The following is an 18,247-nucleotide window of genomic DNA, read 5'->3' on the forward strand; positions in this document are numbered from 1 at the left end:
ATCCTTGAGAGACGAGCAACAGGAAGGGGAAGGCAAGGTCGCAAAATTCGACTTCTTGGTTGCTTGTGGATGACTTCATAGACAAGCCTTCGGCTGCCTCTCTCCTGTCTGAACAAACCTGGAGGTTGGAAGTCTTTGCAGAGCGCAGGTGAGAGAGGCTGCCCATAGCGAGAGGGACCGTTTACATCCATGGGTGCTCTCAGAGAGCAAATCTGAGCAGCGCATTGAGTTGTCCTCAGCTGCAACAGCCATGGAGGCAAACCCTTGGGGTGCAGCTGGGGCTGTGAGCTGGTGCTGCCTGCCCAAGTGAGGGGGGAGATGCTCCTTGTGATAGACGGCCCTGCAAGGACAGCTGGCATAGGCACTGCAGTTTAAGCATCAGCCCTGCCTCCTCTGATGTGTGTGGGTTGAAGATTAACCCAAAGCATCATAAAAACAAGTGCATGGAGTTTCTTCTTCGATACCCAGAGCAGCCTCTGGACGAGTGAATCGATCAGAGGTGCAGTTGCGCCCAGGTGTGAGTGGGACACCTGGGGACTGTACTGGGCACGAGGGTGTGACACCAGTGGCACAGGCTGCATGATTCATAGTTCTTTTTTTTTCTCCCCCAGGTGGCTCTGGGAGCACGGAGCTGGTTGTAACTTAGCACATCCCGGTGGTGGAAAGACTATGGAGGGGTCCCATGGAATGGCACACCCTGCTGGTGAGTGCATATCCCCATTCACACCAGCTCGGAACAAAACTTCTATTTTCACTTCCTTGCAGGTTGCTACAGGGGAAGTTCTCCTTTAGATAGGCTGCAGAAGTTAGGAAGCCACAGCTTCTCTTTAATCTGCATTTCCTGGCAGAGGAATTGGCCTTCCAAAGCCTCTCCACCTCACACAGGGACAAAGGGGAGGTTCAGGTTGGATGTGAGGAACAATTTCTTCTCATAAAGAGCAGTGCTGCAGTGGCACAGCTGCCCAGGGAGGTGGTGGGGTCACCGTCCATGGAGGTGTTCAAGGGATGTAGAGATGTGGCACTGAGGGACGTGGGCAGTGGGCACGGTGGGGTGAGCTGGGGTTGGACTCGGGGATCTGAGAGGTCTTTTCCAACCTGAATTATTCTGTGATTCTATCAGCACAGGGGAGTAGGGAAAGGCTCTGCCCGAAGTTCGCGTGTGCCTTCACCCAAACAAACACTCATTTCAGGAAGCTAGCTTTGTGGCACTGTTTTCTGCCAAATCTGAAGCTGTACACCAGGAAGAGAAAAGTAGAACATGAAAAGGAGGAGTCAGTGAAAGCAATGCACACAGCGATGAGTCACCTGGCAGCAGGCTGGAGGTGAATGTGTGTCCTTGAGGCCCCGGATACCATTTCTACAGAAATATTGCAAATGGTTTTCACCCCTCTCTGGATTTCTACATGTTTAGGGCCAGTTTTGTAGCTTTTCTTTGCTATGTGAAGTGTAAAGCCAGCCTGAAATAGCTATCCAAGTGAGGCTCCTGCTGTGGGCAACCAGTGCAGGGGAAGGCACCTGCATTACAAGTGGTGGAGAGAGAAGAAGCTGTGGGTACTCCATTCAAGGAGGTGCCCAAGGCCATGGATGGGGCTTTGGTCTGTGGAAGGTGTCCCTGTGACAGGGGTGGACTCTAAGGTCCCTCCGACCCAAACCACTCTGGGGTTCTACAGTTCTATGTATCCCATCCTCTTGTAGACTTCTGACCTAATGCTGGCGTATCTGTCACACCAGCCCTGCTCTGCTCCTTCTGCTCTTTCCATTGGTGTCCAACATGAACCCCATCCAGCAGCCATCTGCCTGGCGAAGGAGATCTGGGGGCTGACGCGAGGTTTTCTGTTGTGTCCCCACTCGGGCTATCCTTGGGGTATTGGAAGCACAGATTCACATCTCTGTCCTTTCAGCTCCCTTCAGTGCAGATGGAGACAGTGCAGCTGTGATTCCTCGGAAACAACCACGCTTGCAGCTGCCTTTCCAGCAGGAGGAACAGAAGACTCTCAGGAGCTGTGAGTGCAGGGAGCCGTGTGCGCGGCACCAGGGCTGGCCCAAGGTTCAGAGAGGGGCTGCAGCCCTGTTCCTACACACTGGGATGACCACATAAAACCACCTCTCCCTTCCAGATGAGAACATTGAGAGCAAGGCCAGAAAAATTCTGAGCACCTCCAATCAGAAGATGACCCACCTCTTTCTGCTGAAGGACTTGCCTGTGCACCTGACCTATCTCCGGTGAGTCCGTGGCCAAAGAGGCTCCACCAAACCTACTTTCCTTTGGCGATGCTCCGGACCCGGCTCCCAGGCTCAGCTCTGCTCTGAGGCTTTGACAGACACCATTTACTAGGGAGAAAATTGAAAGTGGGAATCGCTGCTGAGATCCCTCTGGAGGGTGCATTCCCAAAGGCAAGGCCGGTTGTGCCCTGATGGCTTTGTGCCATGGGGAGGTTGAGGGGTCCTTGCTGGCATCCCCTGGAGGTGTCAGGGAGGGATCGTTGGAGCTCCTGGAGCTGCTCCCATTTTGGCATGGGCTCTCCAGTGTCTGGGGCAGGGAAATGTGGAAAGTTGGAGAGCGTGGGTTGTACCTTAGTAATAAGTCCTTTCGTTGGGGATATCACATCTTGCAAGGAGGAAACTCCCTCAAGATTTGCATCTGCTGCAGTGGTCAGAATTTCTTGTGCACCCCTTCCCCCAGGGACCGCTTCACCACTCTCGACTCCAGGCCTGCCTTGGAACCCCTCTACATTGGGCTCTTTGGGAGCAGTGGCGCGGGGAAGAGCACCCTGCTCAACACCATCCTGGGCAAACGCTTCTTCCTCCCGGTGTCAGGGACCCGTACGTGCACGTCCTGCCAGGTCCATGTCAGCGTCTGCAGGAGCAAGCATTACGAAGCCAAGATTTTTCTCCTCTCAGATGAGGTAAGGCTGTATTCCGGGCCTACCATGGAAGGGTGCCCAGCACCATGGCCAGGGGTTGAGGACATCCTCCCAGGAGGAGCCCCCACAGCTCTCTGCTCCCTGTGCCGGGGCTCCGGTACCCGCCCAGCACTGCAGTGCTGCTGATGGGGCTCCAGACTGTGCCCAGTGCCCCTGGGCTGCCCTGGGCACTGCAGAGCAGAGCCCAGCTCCATTCCCTGGCACCTCCTATGGAGATTTCTGGCCATGGGTCTCTGGCCATGCTTGCAGACAAGAGGGAGCCTTGCAGCCCCCGCACCGCTGCTCCCCATTGCTCCCCACAACTGAAGCCACTCCTGCCCCAACAAACTGGAACCATGCTGCTGCATAACGTGCTCCTCACTGCAGGAGTGGAAGGAGGAGGTGAGGAACCTGGTCATGCTCCTGGAGAACAGGCATGAAAATAGCGAGACTGATGGCGATCTGGAGCATGCCATTAAAGTGCTGAAGAATATCTATGGGGAAGGAGCTGATGAAAAGTCTTACGAAGACCTGATGAGAACCAAGCCTGTGATCACTATTCCTCCCTCAAGAGTTATCACTCTGAGAAAGACAGAGGTGAGCACAGCACACAGCACTTCCCGTATCTTTGTTTCCCTTGTCACGCTGTTTTGGTGGTTTGCTCTTTTCAGGCTGCTTGGAAGGTTTATCCCTATAGAGAATCTGAGAATCATTAGGTTGGAAGAGTGCTTTAAGTTCACCAAGTCCAACCATCACCCTGACAACCACCAAACCACGTGCCTTAGTGCCACATCCACACATCTCTTAGATACCTCCAGGGGTGGGGACTCCAGCACTGCCCTGTGCAGCCCCTTCCAGTGACTCACCACCATCTCCATGAAGAAATTCCCCATAAGATCCAACCTAAACCTCCCCTGGCACAACTTGAGACCACTAATGAGGTGCAAACATTGAATTGCTCATGGTGTCCCAGGCAGAAGACCTCTCCAATGAGCTGGATCCATACATCCGCAACCAGGATGGCCTCGAGGGGGTTGGAGTGGTGGACAACTCCCAGTGCAGTGAGCAGACGCGGCTCTGGCCCCTCATCAAGCAGGTGCAAGTCACTCTCCCCTCATCCGATCTGGTGCCTGAAGGTGTCATCTTTGTGGACATCCCGGGGACAGGTGATGCCAATAAGAAGAGGGATGAGATGTGGAAAGAGGTGAGTGGCACTGGGGGCAATGTAGTGGGGTGGGGAGCACTGGAGTTCTAACATAAGGGAGGTGCCCTCAGTGCTCATGCATCCCACCTGATTCTTCTCCCCTCGTTCCCCCAAGAGCATCCTGCAGTGCACATCCATCTGGATCGTCGCTGATGTTGAGCGTGTTTCTGGGGCTAAAGCACACGAAATCATGGTGCAAGAGGCAATTAAAGCTTGCCAGGTCGGCAAGTGCAGCGATATCACCTTCGTGATCACCAAGATGGATAAGATTAATGAGGATGAGTACTTGAGGTAGGGAGTGGCTGGTTCTGGCTCGCAGAAGGACAGGCTGCCTCATCCCCACTGCGTGCTGCCTGTCCAGCTGCATTCCCTGCCAGTAGGTCTCCTTTTATAACCATCACACATTCAAAAGCCCTGGCACCCAGACCTGTGTCTGGGGGTTTACAGCAGGACCCCATCACTATACATCCCCTGTGCTTTTATTGTGGTCCTTCTGACCACCTTCCTCCTTTGGCACAGTGGTAGTGCTGCGGGCTGGCACCTTGATGCCAGCTGACACCAGCACGTGCTATAGGATTCAACTGCACTGTATCTGCTAAAAGCCTTTTTTTTTCTTCTTTTCATTTCCCAGGAGCCACCCAGGGACTTCAGTGAGTATCTGCTGGCTGCTTTCAGAGGTCGAAACCCGCATCCCTTTTCTAACTGAGTATTTCCGTAGAGCAAAAGTGCACAGTCTCTCTCTGGAGGATGGGTGCTGTCTCCCATGGATGTAATGGGGGGAGCATTGGTCCCTTGCTGGGAGGCTCTGCACTGGGGCTGCACCGGGCTTGCTGGCAGATTTGCCTTGGTGCAGGGGGGATGTTCTCCTTGTAAAACTTGCTACCATTTGCCATCTAGAGGGATGTAAGCAAGCGTGATGCCATTCTGGGGATGAAACAAGACCTGAAAGCAAGAAAGTCCAGAACACTAAGGGAGAGGATGAAGGTAGAGTCATTCTATAGAGTTTGCTGGCTGTGAAGTATCATCTGGTCTTTACTTTGGTAACAAAAGCATCAGTCACAGTGCTGATGTTTATGCATGTGTCTTTTCCCAAGAAATACACTAGCCCCCCTTACAAAGATGTTTGCCTGGGACAGGATTGGGTGCACCCTGAGTAAATCTGCAAGTGACACCAAAATGGGAGGAAGTGTTGATCTGCCTGAGGGTGGGAAGACCCTGCAGAGTGATGTGAACAGACTGGATCAGTGGGCTGAGGCCAATGGGATGAAGTTCAGCAAGACCAAGTGCCGGGTCCTGCACTTTGGTCACAACAACCCCAGGCAATACTACTCAGAAAGAGCAGTGCTGCAGTGGCACAGCTGCCCAGGGAGGTGGTGGGGTCAACATCCCTGAAGGTGTTTGAGAACCATGGGGATGTGGCACTGAGGGATGTGGTCAGTGGGAGTGGTGGGGATGGGTAGAGATTGGAGAGGTCTTTTCCAACCTGAATGATTCTAAGATTCATGTTGCACATTGGTGTTGCATGCTTGCATGTTTCAGAGGAATCTACCCAGTGATGCAGAGGTCCTGCAGAAGCAGGAGCTGGTTTTCCCCGTCAGTGCCCAGGAGTATTGGAACCCCACAGTCCTCAGGAGGGAGGATACAGGTACTGGGTGGGCTGGGGGTCTGCTGCAATCCTGCTGCCTACGCAGTCATATCTGATAGTGATTGGAAATAAGTACAAGTTGCATTTCTATTACCTTTCAGAAATCGTCGAGCTGAGAGCCCATATCAGGAAGCTCTACCTGGACACAAAGCGAAGTCAGTTACAAGATTACATGAAAGAAATCCTTGTTGTCTTCTCTCTGGTGGATGTTTATCACTCCACGCAGCTCAGCCCGGTACGTGTGGTTGCAGCTGGAGGCAGCAGCACTAGTGTTGGCAAACAAACGTAGAACTACTCCTGCTGCCCTAAGTAGAGGTTTGCTGCATGCATGGGTAAATTCAGCAGTGCCTGGAGACAAGAAGCATCCCTGGAACATAAAAAGCCTTTTGCTTGGCTGTGAGGATGCGCCAAGGCCATTGCCTGCCTGCAAAGCCATTTTCTGGTTAGCCACTTGGCTCCCTTTGGAGAGGGTGAAAAAGCAAGAGAGATGCAGAGATTGAGAGAGCTTTGCCAGCCCTGCAGCCCCATTGGCTGCTGTCCCTCTCATCTTTCCCATCTTCTCAACCCTCTCACGTGGGGCCAACAAGAGGACAGGTTCTAGCTTCCCCTCCGCTCTCATGGTTGACTTTCAAGCTACCCAGGAGTTGCCAGGAAGGACAACACTGGAGCCTGTTGGCTTTGCAGTCAACAGCTCTGGCAAAGTTTGTGCCATCTTGCTCTTGCAGAATCCATCCGTGAAGAAGGATGAGCTCGACAGGTTCATGTCAGAGAAGATCCAGACTCTGAAGAATTCGATTGAGGTCACTTTTGGGCATATAGATACGCCTCTCATGACCGGGGTGCGGTCTGCCCGAAGCAAGTACAAGAAAAACATCGAGAAGGTCTTCATGGTGAGTGGCACAGGTCTACCCCTTTCTCTGAGGCTGAATAGGATTATTACATTTTCTGCCCTGCAACTGCCATCACATCCAGGAACAGGTTGCCCAGAGAAAGTACTGATGCTCCATGTTCAAAGGCAGGTTGGATGGGGCTTTGGGCACCCTGATCAGGTCGGAGTTGTCCCTACCCGTGGCAGGGGTTGGAACTGCATGGTCTTTAAGGTGCCTTCCTACTCAAGCCATTCTATGATTCTTTGGTTCTATGATTCTTTGGTTCTGTGGTTCAGGACAAGGGGAAATGGTTTTAAGTTGAAGGAGGGAAGATTTAGGTTGGATGTGACCACACTATGAGGGTGGTGAGGTGCTGGAACAGCTGCCCAGAGAGGCTGTGGATGCCCCGTCCATCCCTGGAGGTGTTCAGGGCCAGCTTGGATGGGGCCCTGGGCAGCCTGATCTGCTATGAGATATGGAGGTTGGTGGCCCTGCCTCTGGCAACGGGGGTTGGAGCTTCATGATCCTTGAGGTCCCTGCCAACCCAACCATTCTGTGTGTGTGATTCTCTGTGTGTGGTTCTTTGGTTCTATTGTTCTGTGGTTCTATAGTTCTATGATTCAGTGACTCTGTTATCAGCTTCAGCGTGAGTTTCTCTTGCTCACGGATCACTGGCAAATGTTTTGAAGTCTGTGGGTAAGCGATGAGCTATGTTCTTGCTGCTATTCAGTGTTAATTTAGCTTAGCAATGAGAGTTTGAGTCCAGGGGAAAAGACATGAACATGCTAAGGAGATGCCATGCCTAAAGACAATAGCCAGTTGCCTGTCCAAGTTGCTCCATGGCTACACGCCAACAGGACTGGCCTGGTCTTGGATGTACACTGGATGGGGATGGTGTGGAGCCCAGAGATGGCTGGGATGGCTTGGCTGTCCTGCTGGGACACAGAGAGGCATGGGAGGCCCACCATCTGATCATGCGTTTCTCCTACAGCTAGTGAAGGGAGTAGTTTCAGGAGGTAGTACTGGCCTTATTTGTTTTAGTTTAGGAAGCTCTGCAGTTACACAAGAGGAGCTCGGCCATGGGGGCAGCACTGCTGCTGGGGGCTCTATTCAAGCTAACTTGTTTTCTCCCTCTGCAGCAAGGCAGAACGTCCTCTGGCTTCCACAGGACCCTGAAAGCTGTGTGTGTGAGGAAGGGAGTGTACGTGTCCCGTGTCTTCAGTCGCATAGACATCAACAACTGTCTGGCTGAACCCATCTATGCAGAAATTGGGGTGATGTTTGCAAACATATTCAGGTGAGAATGGTGGGTGAGCAGGGAGTGATCCATGTTTTCCTGGAAACTCAAAGAAAAGAGTTTTCCTGGAAAGTCATCTGCAGAAAACGTGGTTTGGGAAGCACAAGGGTCTATATTTCTTCCTCCCCAGGAAGCTCAAGATAGCATTATGTTGTCTAGTCACTGGGCAAGCTAAAGATGCCCCACCATAATTCACCTACTTACACAAAATATTTGATGGACTTATGGAATCATTACAGTTGGGAAAGACCTCTACAGTCATCAAGTTCAACCGCCAGCCCAACCTCACCATGCCCACTAATCGTGTCCATAAATAAAATCATAGAACCATTCAGGTTGGAGAAGACCTCTAAGATCACCATGACCAACCCCAACCCATTCCCACCATGCCCACTGACCATGTCAGTGCCACAGCAACTTGCTCCTCTCCTCTCTCTTCCTCTGTATACCTTGCCTCAGGACTCACCAGCTGCCCTGCCCCATGAACCCTCCTGTGCCTGGCCAAGCAGGGCCCAGGAGGGACAACAAGGTAGGGAAAGCCTGCTGGGGTCTAACAATCATTGTGGTCTTATGCACACAGAAAACAGGCACTCACGAGGGCCAGCCTGCAGACCTCAATCAATGTGTTCAGCAAGGAGGTAAAAGACAAATTTATGGACTTTGGGAAGGTTATGAATTTGAGCACGTCCAAGCTCAGCTTTCTCGAGCAAGAGGTGAGTTGAAGATGGGGGAAGCTTAATGCAGTATCCTTGTGTAGCTGGCACAGACCTGGGAGTGGGCAGCAGCCCCTTGGCGGGGACTCAGGGGAAGCAACATAGGGCAAAATCAGAGCTGCAGCGTGCAAGCAGCTTTGGATGGAGGTCTGGTGCACCCTCTAACAACCAGCATCAGGGGCAGCAGAATTGTTTTTCATGCTGATCCAGTGAGTTTCATCCTCAGAATGACAAACTATGGTTTGGCAGATGCCCTGCCTGGAGGTAGTGGAAAGTAAATGGGAACCCCGGGTGAGCAGATCAGGATGGATCTGATGCCAAGCTGTAGAACTGATAACAAAGCCCCATGCTGCATGGTGCTTCTGGGGAAAGAGACCATCTTGGGGTGCAAGTTCAGGGTGTGATGCATGCCTTGGAGGCCATGCTATTGAAATAACAGCTTGAAGACAGGCTCACTGTTTGCTCCTGCTGCTGGCCACTGAAGGTTTGGAGATGCTGGTAAATGCTCTGCATTAATTCCTGCAGACCGACATCATCATGAGAGCTATAGATAGAGAAATTCTTTTGAAAAAGAAGGCTATCTATGAATCCCTTGAGTTGACCATCCAAAGCATCCTGTCGCCGTGTTATGAAGGTAGGACTGGTTCTCCAGCTAACTAACTCTGTGTCTGAGGCTGTCAGTTCACTGTATGGCCATGGACACGTTTTCCCAGCTTGGATGAGACATCTCAGTACAGAGCCTGAATTCTCTGAAGGAAGGTGTGTAAATCCGTGCCATTGTGTGATGCACTCAGCAGGTCACAATCATCCTAGCAGGGAAGAAAATATTTGAGTGCCAAAATCTATTGCAGCAATTCACTGCATTTTTAGTACCTTTGTCCCATCCCATGATGGGTACAGCCTGAAGGGCTGTGGAACGAGGTTTTGCTGTTGGGTATGGGAATATTTTAGGATGGCACACGTAACCCTGGGAAGAGGGAGATCGAGAGGTAGAAGTCTACCAACAGAGGGTTCATGGGCTTTAACGCATGCTTTACATCTGAATACCACCCCAGCTCCTCTTTAAAGGCCTTCTGTATATTAGGAGAAAGTTCTTCTCCAAAAGAGCAGTGCTGCAGTGGCACAGCTGCCCAGGGAGGTGGTGGGGTCACCGTCCATGGAGGTGTTCAAGGACCATGGGGATGTGGCACTGAGGGACAGTGGGCACGGTGGGGTGGGCTGAGGTTGGACTTGGGGATCTCAGAGGTCTTTTCCAACCTGAATTCGATGATTCTATGATTTTGATGTTTCCCACCATTGCATAACAGAGGCTGCTAATATACGTGGGAGGGATGCCTCTGTGCGGATCAAAGCCACGCTGGAGAATAACATTGATCTGGAGGTGCAGAGGGCAATGTTTGAAAGAGCAAAGGAGAAGATGATGAGCCAGTTCCAGGATCTGACGGTGAGTCGTGCTACGAGAATTGCTGTTGGAAGTCCAGTGAGCAGAAATTGGGATGGACGAGCAATGGTATAGGGGGCATGGTGGTGATGGGTTGATGGCTGGACTTGGTCATCGTAGAGGTCTTCTCCAACCTCAGTGGTTCTATGATGCTATGACTTGATCCCCTCGTCTCCTGTGAGTTCCTGCTTTGTTCCCTTCACTTCCCAATTTCTGCCTCTGAAAGGCTCTCTTCCACCTTACCCTGCTTCCCCAGCAAGCGTCTTGGCCATGGCAATGCCATCGCTCACGTTCCACCCTTGGCCATCCCAGCAGAATGACACTCTCGTGCTCTCTGATTGCAGGAGCAGATCACCACCAAGCTCAGCAGGGACTTCCTCAGCATGCTGGGCATCACGTTCTGCCACAACGACCAACTGATGGGTGTGCTGCCAGGTATGGGCCGGGCTCTGATTGGGCCACAAGTGCTGGGATGGATGTGAGGTGTGCACATCCCTGGGGCCTTGCATCTCTCCATTCATCCGTACTTTACGTGTTAGCATTCCGCTAAGAAAAACATCCATATCGACTTCTTTCCTTTCAGATCTTCGGGAAGAATGCCAAGAAATCCAGAATTTGCTGGAAACACTGAGGCAACTGGAATGACCAGAAAGGCCCTGCCAAGGAGCAGCCCTCTTCCCATTTTGTTTTTAGTTTTTATTGCTCTTTAGTCTGTTCGTTGCTTTTCTACCGTGGCCAGCTTGCAAGGGGGGATTTAAAAGGAGCTATGGGTTCAGTGGAGCAGGCTTTAAAGATCTGGGAAGGTGTGGCTCTCCTGTGGGACACAGCACATCCCAGCCCTCCTTGGGCTTTCCCCCTCGCTGACCTTGGTGCTTGCTGGAGGTGCCACCACGTGTGGACACCAACCAATTACGTGTATGGGATTAATTGCATTTGTATGAAGCATTCACTGTAGGTCGGGTGTCGTTTTTTTTGTACTTATTTTTTTTTTTTTTACAAAGGTGAATGCCTTTTCCCAGTGCCTTTCAGTTCTCAGGTAGAAGCCGGCAGACTGACGCATACCTGAAGCAACGCTGCAGCCGTGCGCGTGGAAACGGGCTGTGTGGTGCACGGAGACACCCACAGAAGGGCAGCTCTGCTGGAAGTTCTTTGCCTGAGATCCAATAAAACACAGAACACAACAAGAGATATTAGCACGGTGCCAGAGGGTGCGCGGTGCCATAGCACGGTGTGCAGCACCGCCCCACGGACCAACAGTCCCATAGCGCAGCGCAGTGCCATAGCACAGAGCGATGCCTTACAGCGGTGCCCCCCCCCGCCCCATGGCCTCTCCCTCCTGTTGCCCCCCTCCCCTCCGCTGCCCGCCCCGGGGCGGGGACGGCTCCGACCCGGCTTCCCCCCACCCCTCCACTCCCCTACCGTACAAAACACGCCCGGCCGGCCCGGCTCAGCTCAGCTCTCGCTCCGCTCTGCCGCAGCCGCTGCCGGCCGGGAGCCCATGGGAGGCGGCTGGAGGGGTTGGGGGGGTTCGGGTGGGTGGTGGGGAGAGGTCTCCGGGCCCTCGCTGTCTTTTCCTATCCCGGCCATCGCGTCGCGGCGGGGGTGTTGAGAGCCACGGGAATCCCGTCCTGCGTGGGTGAGTGAGTGGGGGACTTCCCGGGAACGGGAGGGGGGAGGGAGGGGGTAGCAGAAGGATGGAGCGCCCGGGGGGGGGATATGTGGGGATCGATGTGTGCCCGCAGCCTCCCGTGCCTCCATCCCGAGCATCCCTCCCGCTTTGGTTTGGTTCCCGCTGGGGACGCTGCGCGGTGAGAACCGCGGTGCTGGGATGTACGGATGCGACTCTCCCGGCTCCAGCCCGCCCCGCTCTGCCCTTCGTGCCCCGCAGGCAGCGGGAGGATGGAGAACAAGGCCATGTACCTGCACACCTTCAGCGAGAGGGAGAACGGCTCCATCTTCGAGGAGCCCTTCGAGGGCAGGAACCTCTCCAAGCTGAACCTCTGCGAGGACGGTGAGCGTGCATGCTGAGTCTGGGGGCAGGAAACCACCCCGAGCCGGGAGCTCCCCTTCCACTGCAGTTCTTGGGGAGAAGTGCCCAGGGAATCCCGCAGCGCAGAGCTCCCTGTGCCTCCTCTGCTGTTCTGTCTGCCCTTTCTGGTCCCATGTGGGGATGAGCGCTCGTGTAGGATCTCACGGGGTTCGGCTGCTGCTGACCAGGGCTGTGCTCGAGGTGCTGTGTTTACTGGGGAAAGATTGAACTTCCAGCTTTCCTGTATGGTTTTTTTTTTGCTCGGGGATGCCCTTCTCCTTTCTTCTTGGCACACAGAGTGCTCCTCCCACTCGATCCTGGCTTGGTCCCCATCACGAGACCGTGTACCACAGAACAACCTCCCCTGAAGGAGGCAGAACGTTGCTTGTATCACCGATGCCTTCCCGGGCTCGCACACATGGGGCAGCCCCTGGATGTGATGGGGAGCTCGGGCAGGCTGCATCCAGGCACTGCCAAATGGCTGTTTGGATGCTCACGCCGTGCAGGTGGCTCAAGGCGAGAAGAGCCGTGGTGTTCCTATGGTGTTCTGCCCTCCAGCCCTTGGGATGGGCACAGCTTTGGGTCTGCGGGTCATTTCCCACGGCAGTGCATGCTGAGATGCTGTGCTGCTACCCATGCCCGATGTCACCCTGCAATGCTCCCCCTGACCCCGCAGCACGTGGACCACCCCAGCAGAGCTCAGTGCTGGCACGGAGCAGGAGCTGGAAGGGTCGGAGCTCTCTGCAGCCAAGCCCTGGCTGTAGCACTGTGCAGCAGCGTGCTGCCCCATGTGCTGGATCAACAACCCCTGTGTCTCCAGGGCCAAAACCTCTCCTCCCTCGCTCGCCCTATGCACAGAGCTCGCTGTAAGGAACCTCATCCCCACCCACTGTTGTGGGATCCAGGGGGTTGTGTTTGTTCTAGAGCCACGTGAGATGATCCCCCGGGCAGAGACAAGGTCAGCCCTGAGCTTGTGAGGCTTTGGCACAAGGCAGGGCTCATCCCAGCGTGAGGATGAGGAGGGATGCGTGCAAACACTGCTCCCCTACTTTGGGGTAGCAACACGGGGACCTCCGAATGGGACTGGGGATCAACCCTGCTCTCAGCCCCCACCTTCTTCTGGGGCTGGGCAGAGCACACAGCTCGGCTCCCCCGGGGATGGGCAGGGGAGAAATATTTGCTTTTCCCCTTGGTTACGGGCCGGAGCTCAGCCCTGGGCTGCTCGTGTGGTGAGCAGGGAGGAGTGGGTGGTTCGGGGCTCTGGGCCAACTCCTCCCGGAGCCTCCCAGGACCTGATATAAGTGTTAATGTCAGAAAAATATTGCAGCTTTGCTCATTATGAAACCCTCAGCTCCATCTGTTTGGCTGGTGACAGCATGCCCCGAGCAGCAAATGGGAACCGCATGCGGGTAATGAGCTGCACGTTACAGGGAGGGAGGCTGCCGGGAGGTGAGAGCTGCCCTTGCACCTTCCGCTGCTCCGGGCGCCCTCAGACCTTGGATCCCATGGGATCATAGGGTCAGCCAGCAGGACCGTGGCAGTTCATCATCTCAGAGCCCGGCTGCTAACCTCCCTCTGCCATAAAACTGCTTCGTGTTCAGCCCTACACCCAACGTCGCTCTTCGCTGGCTGGAGGGTTTCATGAGACCCCCGAGGCTGGGCAGGAGGGACACGTTGCCCATGGCTGGGGAAGGCCTGGGTTGCAATGGGATCACGGAATGATAGAATTGTTGGGGTTGGAGAACACCTCTAGGAGTTCAAGGGGACAACTCAGCCCCTCGTCCCTCATATCCCCATCTCAGTCCCACAGAGCGCCCATTGAATGGGATGGAGCGGCCTTCCCAAGTCCCACAGTGATGTTCTCTGCTGGCTGCAGGCATTGCTCATGGGCATGGATGAGCGTGGTCTCCTCCCCATTGGGTTTGGCTTTGGGGCCACCGTGCTTCACCCACTTCAATCTTTCTGCTGGATGCATCCAGTTGGGTGCACCGGAGGGCTGGGAGCGGGCAGGATCCGACCAGCCCCAGCTGCTGCATTGCTGACAGCATCGTGACAGCTGAGATGTTGGCAGATTGGCTCCTGGAGATGACAGACCCACACCGGCCGGGTGCCCCCCATGACGCCCACTCTGTCCCCAGGTGCTGGGCACAGGATGAAGGCAGCCGGGCGCTGCGGGCGGCTGGGCTCCCTGGCAGCACTCAAGTATGCGGTGCTGGGGCTCTACCTCCTCGTCTTCCTCATCCTCGTCGGCGTCTTCATCCTCGCAGGTAAGGGCTGAGCGAGGAGCCGTGCTCCCATGAGCAGGATGGGATGGGGACCTGCGGAGGGCATCCCTCCAGGGGAGAGGGGACGGGGATGGGGACTGCTGTCTGTGAGGCAGGGAGCCATCCCTGGAGGAGCACGAGGCCACCTTGGATGGGTCTGTGGGCAGCTTGATCTACGGGAGGTGGCGCGGAATGGGCTCCCCAGGGCAGTAAGCATGGCTCCCAAGGAGTGCTCAGACACAGGGTTTGATTTTGGATGGTGCTGTGTGGAGCCAGGGCTGGGACAATGACCTCCGTCGGTCCCTTCCTTCTTTCTCTGCTCTGTGGATCCAGCATGGACTTCAGGCTCCCACCCCACACTGCAAACTCAGCCCCATGCACGCATCCCACGGGGTTGGCTCTGCCCTGTGTCACCACTACCTTGTGTCCTCCCTTCTCCCAAAGTCTTGGATGCAGTTTGGGCAGCGGTCTGTATCCCTTTCCACGGCCCTGCAGCGTAGGGGCACCCCAACATCTATCATCCAGCTCCAACCCCCAACAAGCACAGGACTGCTCCAGGACACGGACAGGAGATGCCACCCCAGGGCCCATCTCTTTGCAAAGGGTGGATTTCACTTTCCGTGGGCTGAGGAAGGGACAGCGGAGTTTTTGCCGGAATTTTGAAACCTCTCCCACTGATTTCTTGCATGACGTTGTTTTAATGTTGTTGTTGGACCGAGAAACCCCGCGCTGGGGATGCCATGAATTGTGCAAAGGGCTTGGGACAGGCACGCTCATCCTGGTCTGAGCCGCAGCTGTTTGCTGCAAGCAGCTCCAGCAATAACAGGAACAGGATGGTGGTGTCTGATAGGGACAGGGAGAGATGCAGCCAGGGCATCTTCAGGGCCTCATGTCTTGCAGGGCCTCATGTCCCAGCGCTGCCCACAAACCAAGTCCCAGTTGCCTATGGGGGGGTGGGGTGGGGGGTGAGGGGAGAGTCAGGTCCTCCATGCCTCGGGGTGCCCAGGATCAGGCTCAGCCCTGCAGCATCCCACTGAGCTGGAGCTGGCAAAGGGCAGCAAATGAGTAAACCACGCACACAGGAAATACCTTAGACCACATAAGAACGGAGGAAACAAGATGTTTTGGGTGCAAAAAAAGAAGGGGAGCGGGGAGGGAGGGGGGGGGAAACCTAAGAGGCACGGTGCTTTTAAATGCAGCCTGCTTTTAATATCCTCTTTTGCAAGAGTTTGTTGTAGCGGTTTTCTGGCTGCGCCCCTGGGATGCACACTCCCTCCTGCTTGGCTCCTCCAGGCACCGGCAGAAAGGCGATGTGGAAGGGAGAGATCAGCGGGGCTGCCAAGGGGGGGAATGGATTGCAGGGTGGGATCAGCCCGCAGGCACGCGCTGGGGCCGGGGGCACGTGGTTGGGGAGCAGAAAGCTCGGGGTGATGGGGTTGGAAACACAGCTGAGCCCTCCTCGTGCCCTAAAACAGCACGGAGCCTGAGCTGGTTGCGCTCTGATGGGCTCTGCTCTCGGCTTTCTTTTTTGCTGCTTGGATCCCAGCACTGCAGCTGACTGCTGCACGCACAGATCTGCGTTGTGCTGCTCCAGCCCCGGTTGTGGCTGATGGCACTGCTCTGTGCGTGGGGGCACCCGGCCCTGTGCTGCTCCGCTGGGCACCTCGGTGAGGGCATCCAACCGTGCAGGTGGATGGAGCTGCACCCCACTGCCACGAGTGCCCATTTGGGCACCTCGTAATGGAAAACCAAATGCAACCACCTCAAAAATCCCCTTCTTCCACCTTCTTTCCTCCACTTTACTTGCCGAGCACGATGCCGTGGAGCATCCCTTTGGTTCCTTGGGGCCGGCTGTGCTCCCTCCCAGCTCCTCATGCAGCCCTTCCACTTTGCACCTTTCTGTGTGCTTGCACGTGTGCGTGGGGTGAGAGTGCAAGCACCGTGCAGCTTGCAGCTGGAGCAGTGCGTGGGGAAGGACTTGCAATTCCTTGAGACAGAGCAGGGCACAGCAGCGCATGGGTGCTCCCAGGACTCGGGGTTGGGGAGCTGAGCCAGGAGATGCTGGGGACAGCAGCCAGAAGGACGGCGTGTCCCAACAACACAATAGCAGGGAGGGAGCAGCTGCTCGCCGAGCCCTTTGGGGACCATGAGCTCAGCCCCAGCGCTGCCAGCGTTCGTGCTGGAGCTGGCAGCAGGGTGGTATTCGGGGTGGCCTTGCCAGGTGCTGTGTGCAGATGGGTGTCCATCGGTGCTGCGTGCACTTGTACCGTTGCACGTGTGGGTCTGTGCTGTGTGCATCTGTGCGTACGCACTGTGTGCATGCAGCTGTGCTCTATAAATGAGGGTGCTTGCACGCATGCATGCATTAGTGTATCTGTGTGTGCATTTGTGTGCGTGCTGCAGGCTCCTGGCAGCTCTAACAAACACCCGCCAGCTCCCAGGTCCAGCCTGCAAGCAAACAAAAGCAAACAAGGAGGGGGCTGTGGGATCAACACACCCATGTTGTGCTCCTCTGGCTCAGCCCAACGCCTGCAGCCTTGCCTGATGAGTAGTGTCACATCCATCCTCATTACTCACAGCCACTCCCCTCCCTTCTAGTGGGCCAGGGTGAGGACTTGCCCTGTGTTATCAGGCTCAATATTTCATGCCTTTTCTTGGGACAAAGCCTTTTCTTTCCTGTCTACTTCTCAACACCAGGGGAGGAGCAGCAGCAATGGAACCATACTGGCAGCAGTGGCTGATGGCACTGGGGTTGTGGAGGCATGGGGCTGCTAGCAGGGGGCTACATGCATGGAGAGGTGGGATGGGAACTGCACGCAGCACACAAGGGACATGTTGCTTCCAGCTGCCTGTGGGCTCCAGGGCTTCTCATCGCTTCCCTCATTGCTGGAAGGAGATGAGGGCCTGAGGGCAAATGGAGGTCCCAGCTGGATGGCTTCATCCCTCCATCCCTACCTCCATCTGTTCATCCTTCTTTTCATCCCTTTCTCTCTCCCTCCATTTCCCCCTCCATCTCTCTGTCTTTCCCTCCATTTCTCCGTCTCTCCCTCCATCTCTATCCCTTCACCCCTCCATCCTTCCCTCCGCCTCCGCATCCTTCCTTCTGGCTCTTTCTCTCTCCTTCCATCCTTCCCTCCATCTCTCTACCCTTCTCTCAATCTCTCCCTCCACCTCTCTATCCCTCCATCCCTGCATCCTTCCTTGCATCCACTTCTCTCTCCCTTCATCCCTCCCTCCATCTCTCTATCCCTTCATCCTTCCCTCCATCCCTTTCTCTCTGCCTTCCTCCATCCTTCGTTCTATCTCTCCATCCCTCCCTCCCTCTCTCCTCCTCCACAGGGACCACAGAGCCAACCCGCTGGGCTGCATCACAGAGCAGAGCTTTGTACTGCAGCCAGGGGAGAAACCTGGTTGTTAAATTAAAATTAAAACCTCTGCAGGGGAAGAAGCAATTTGGAGATTTGCGTCTGGGGAGGGATCTGTGTGTGTGCAAAGGGAAGCAGACACTTTTAGCAGCCAGTTGGCTGCAGGGAAAGGCACAGAATGAAACTGCTCAGCCTGGAGCAGGGAGGCTCAGGGGGTTCCCACCATGGCCATAAATGCCTACAGGAGGTGCAAGGGGAAAGGGCTGGGCTCTGTTTGGGGCCACTGGGCATAGCCTGGAGCCCAGGAGCTCCCCTCTGCCCATCAGCAGCACTGGCTGGGCAGGTGCCAGAGCCCTGGCACAGGGAGTAGAGAGCTGAAGGGGCTTCTCCTTGGGCATCTCTCACAGCCCCTGGCCGTGGTGCTGGGCAACCTGCTCTGGGCAGCCCTGCCAAGGCAGGGGGGGGTGGCCAGAAGGACCCAGGGGTGCCTCCAGCCCCAAGCACCATGGGGTTCTGA

At 55.2% G+C, this 18,247-nt stretch overlaps 2 protein-coding genes across 6 annotated transcripts in view; both read left to right on the top strand.

The window, feature by feature from the left end:
* NUGGC (nuclear GTPase, germinal center associated) lies at window positions 1-11,258 on the top strand. Of its 2 annotated transcripts, none has more exons than XM_004935847.5 (19): window positions 1-148; window positions 612-703; window positions 1,902-2,003; window positions 2,118-2,223; window positions 2,684-2,906; window positions 3,291-3,500; window positions 3,877-4,107; window positions 4,223-4,398; window positions 4,739-4,757; window positions 5,005-5,091; window positions 5,647-5,752; window positions 5,854-5,987; window positions 6,478-6,642; window positions 7,761-7,918; window positions 8,499-8,631; window positions 9,157-9,265; window positions 9,939-10,075; window positions 10,417-10,507; window positions 10,656-11,258. In XM_004935847.5, exons 2-19 carry the CDS (start codon window positions 670-672, stop codon window positions 10,715-10,717), a joined length of 2,283 nt encoding a protein of 760 aa, XP_004935904.1. In that variant the 5' UTR covers window positions 1-148; window positions 612-669; the 3' UTR covers window positions 10,718-11,258. The 2 variants fall into 2 exon arrangements, with proteins under 2 accessions (XP_004935904.1, XP_004935905.1); XM_004935848.5 differs by lacking the exon at window positions 1-148 and adding an exon at window positions 460-517.
* Window positions 10,819-18,247, top strand: part of SCARA5 (scavenger receptor class A member 5) — a 20,147-nt gene continuing 12,718 nt past the window's right edge. For 2 of the 4 annotated variants that reach the window (XM_001234365.6, XM_040698084.2), the window contains exons 1-3: window positions 11,522-11,708; window positions 11,961-12,083; window positions 14,240-14,368. In XM_001234365.6, the coding sequence (XP_001234366.4) occupies window positions 11,972-12,083; window positions 14,240-14,368 (241 nt within the window). In that variant the 5' untranslated portion in view covers window positions 11,522-11,708; window positions 11,961-11,971. Of the gene's footprint in view, window positions 11,281-11,521; window positions 11,709-11,929; window positions 12,084-14,239; window positions 14,369-18,247 lie in introns of those variants that run through there. The other 2 variants (XM_040698083.2, XM_004935852.4) reach the window with 2 other exon arrangements.

The sequence above is a fragment of the Gallus gallus genome, chromosome 3, assembly GCF_016699485.2.
Source record: "Gallus gallus isolate bGalGal1 chromosome 3, bGalGal1.mat.broiler.GRCg7b, whole genome shotgun sequence".
Lineage (NCBI taxonomy): Eukaryota > Metazoa > Chordata > Aves > Galliformes > Phasianidae > Gallus > Gallus gallus.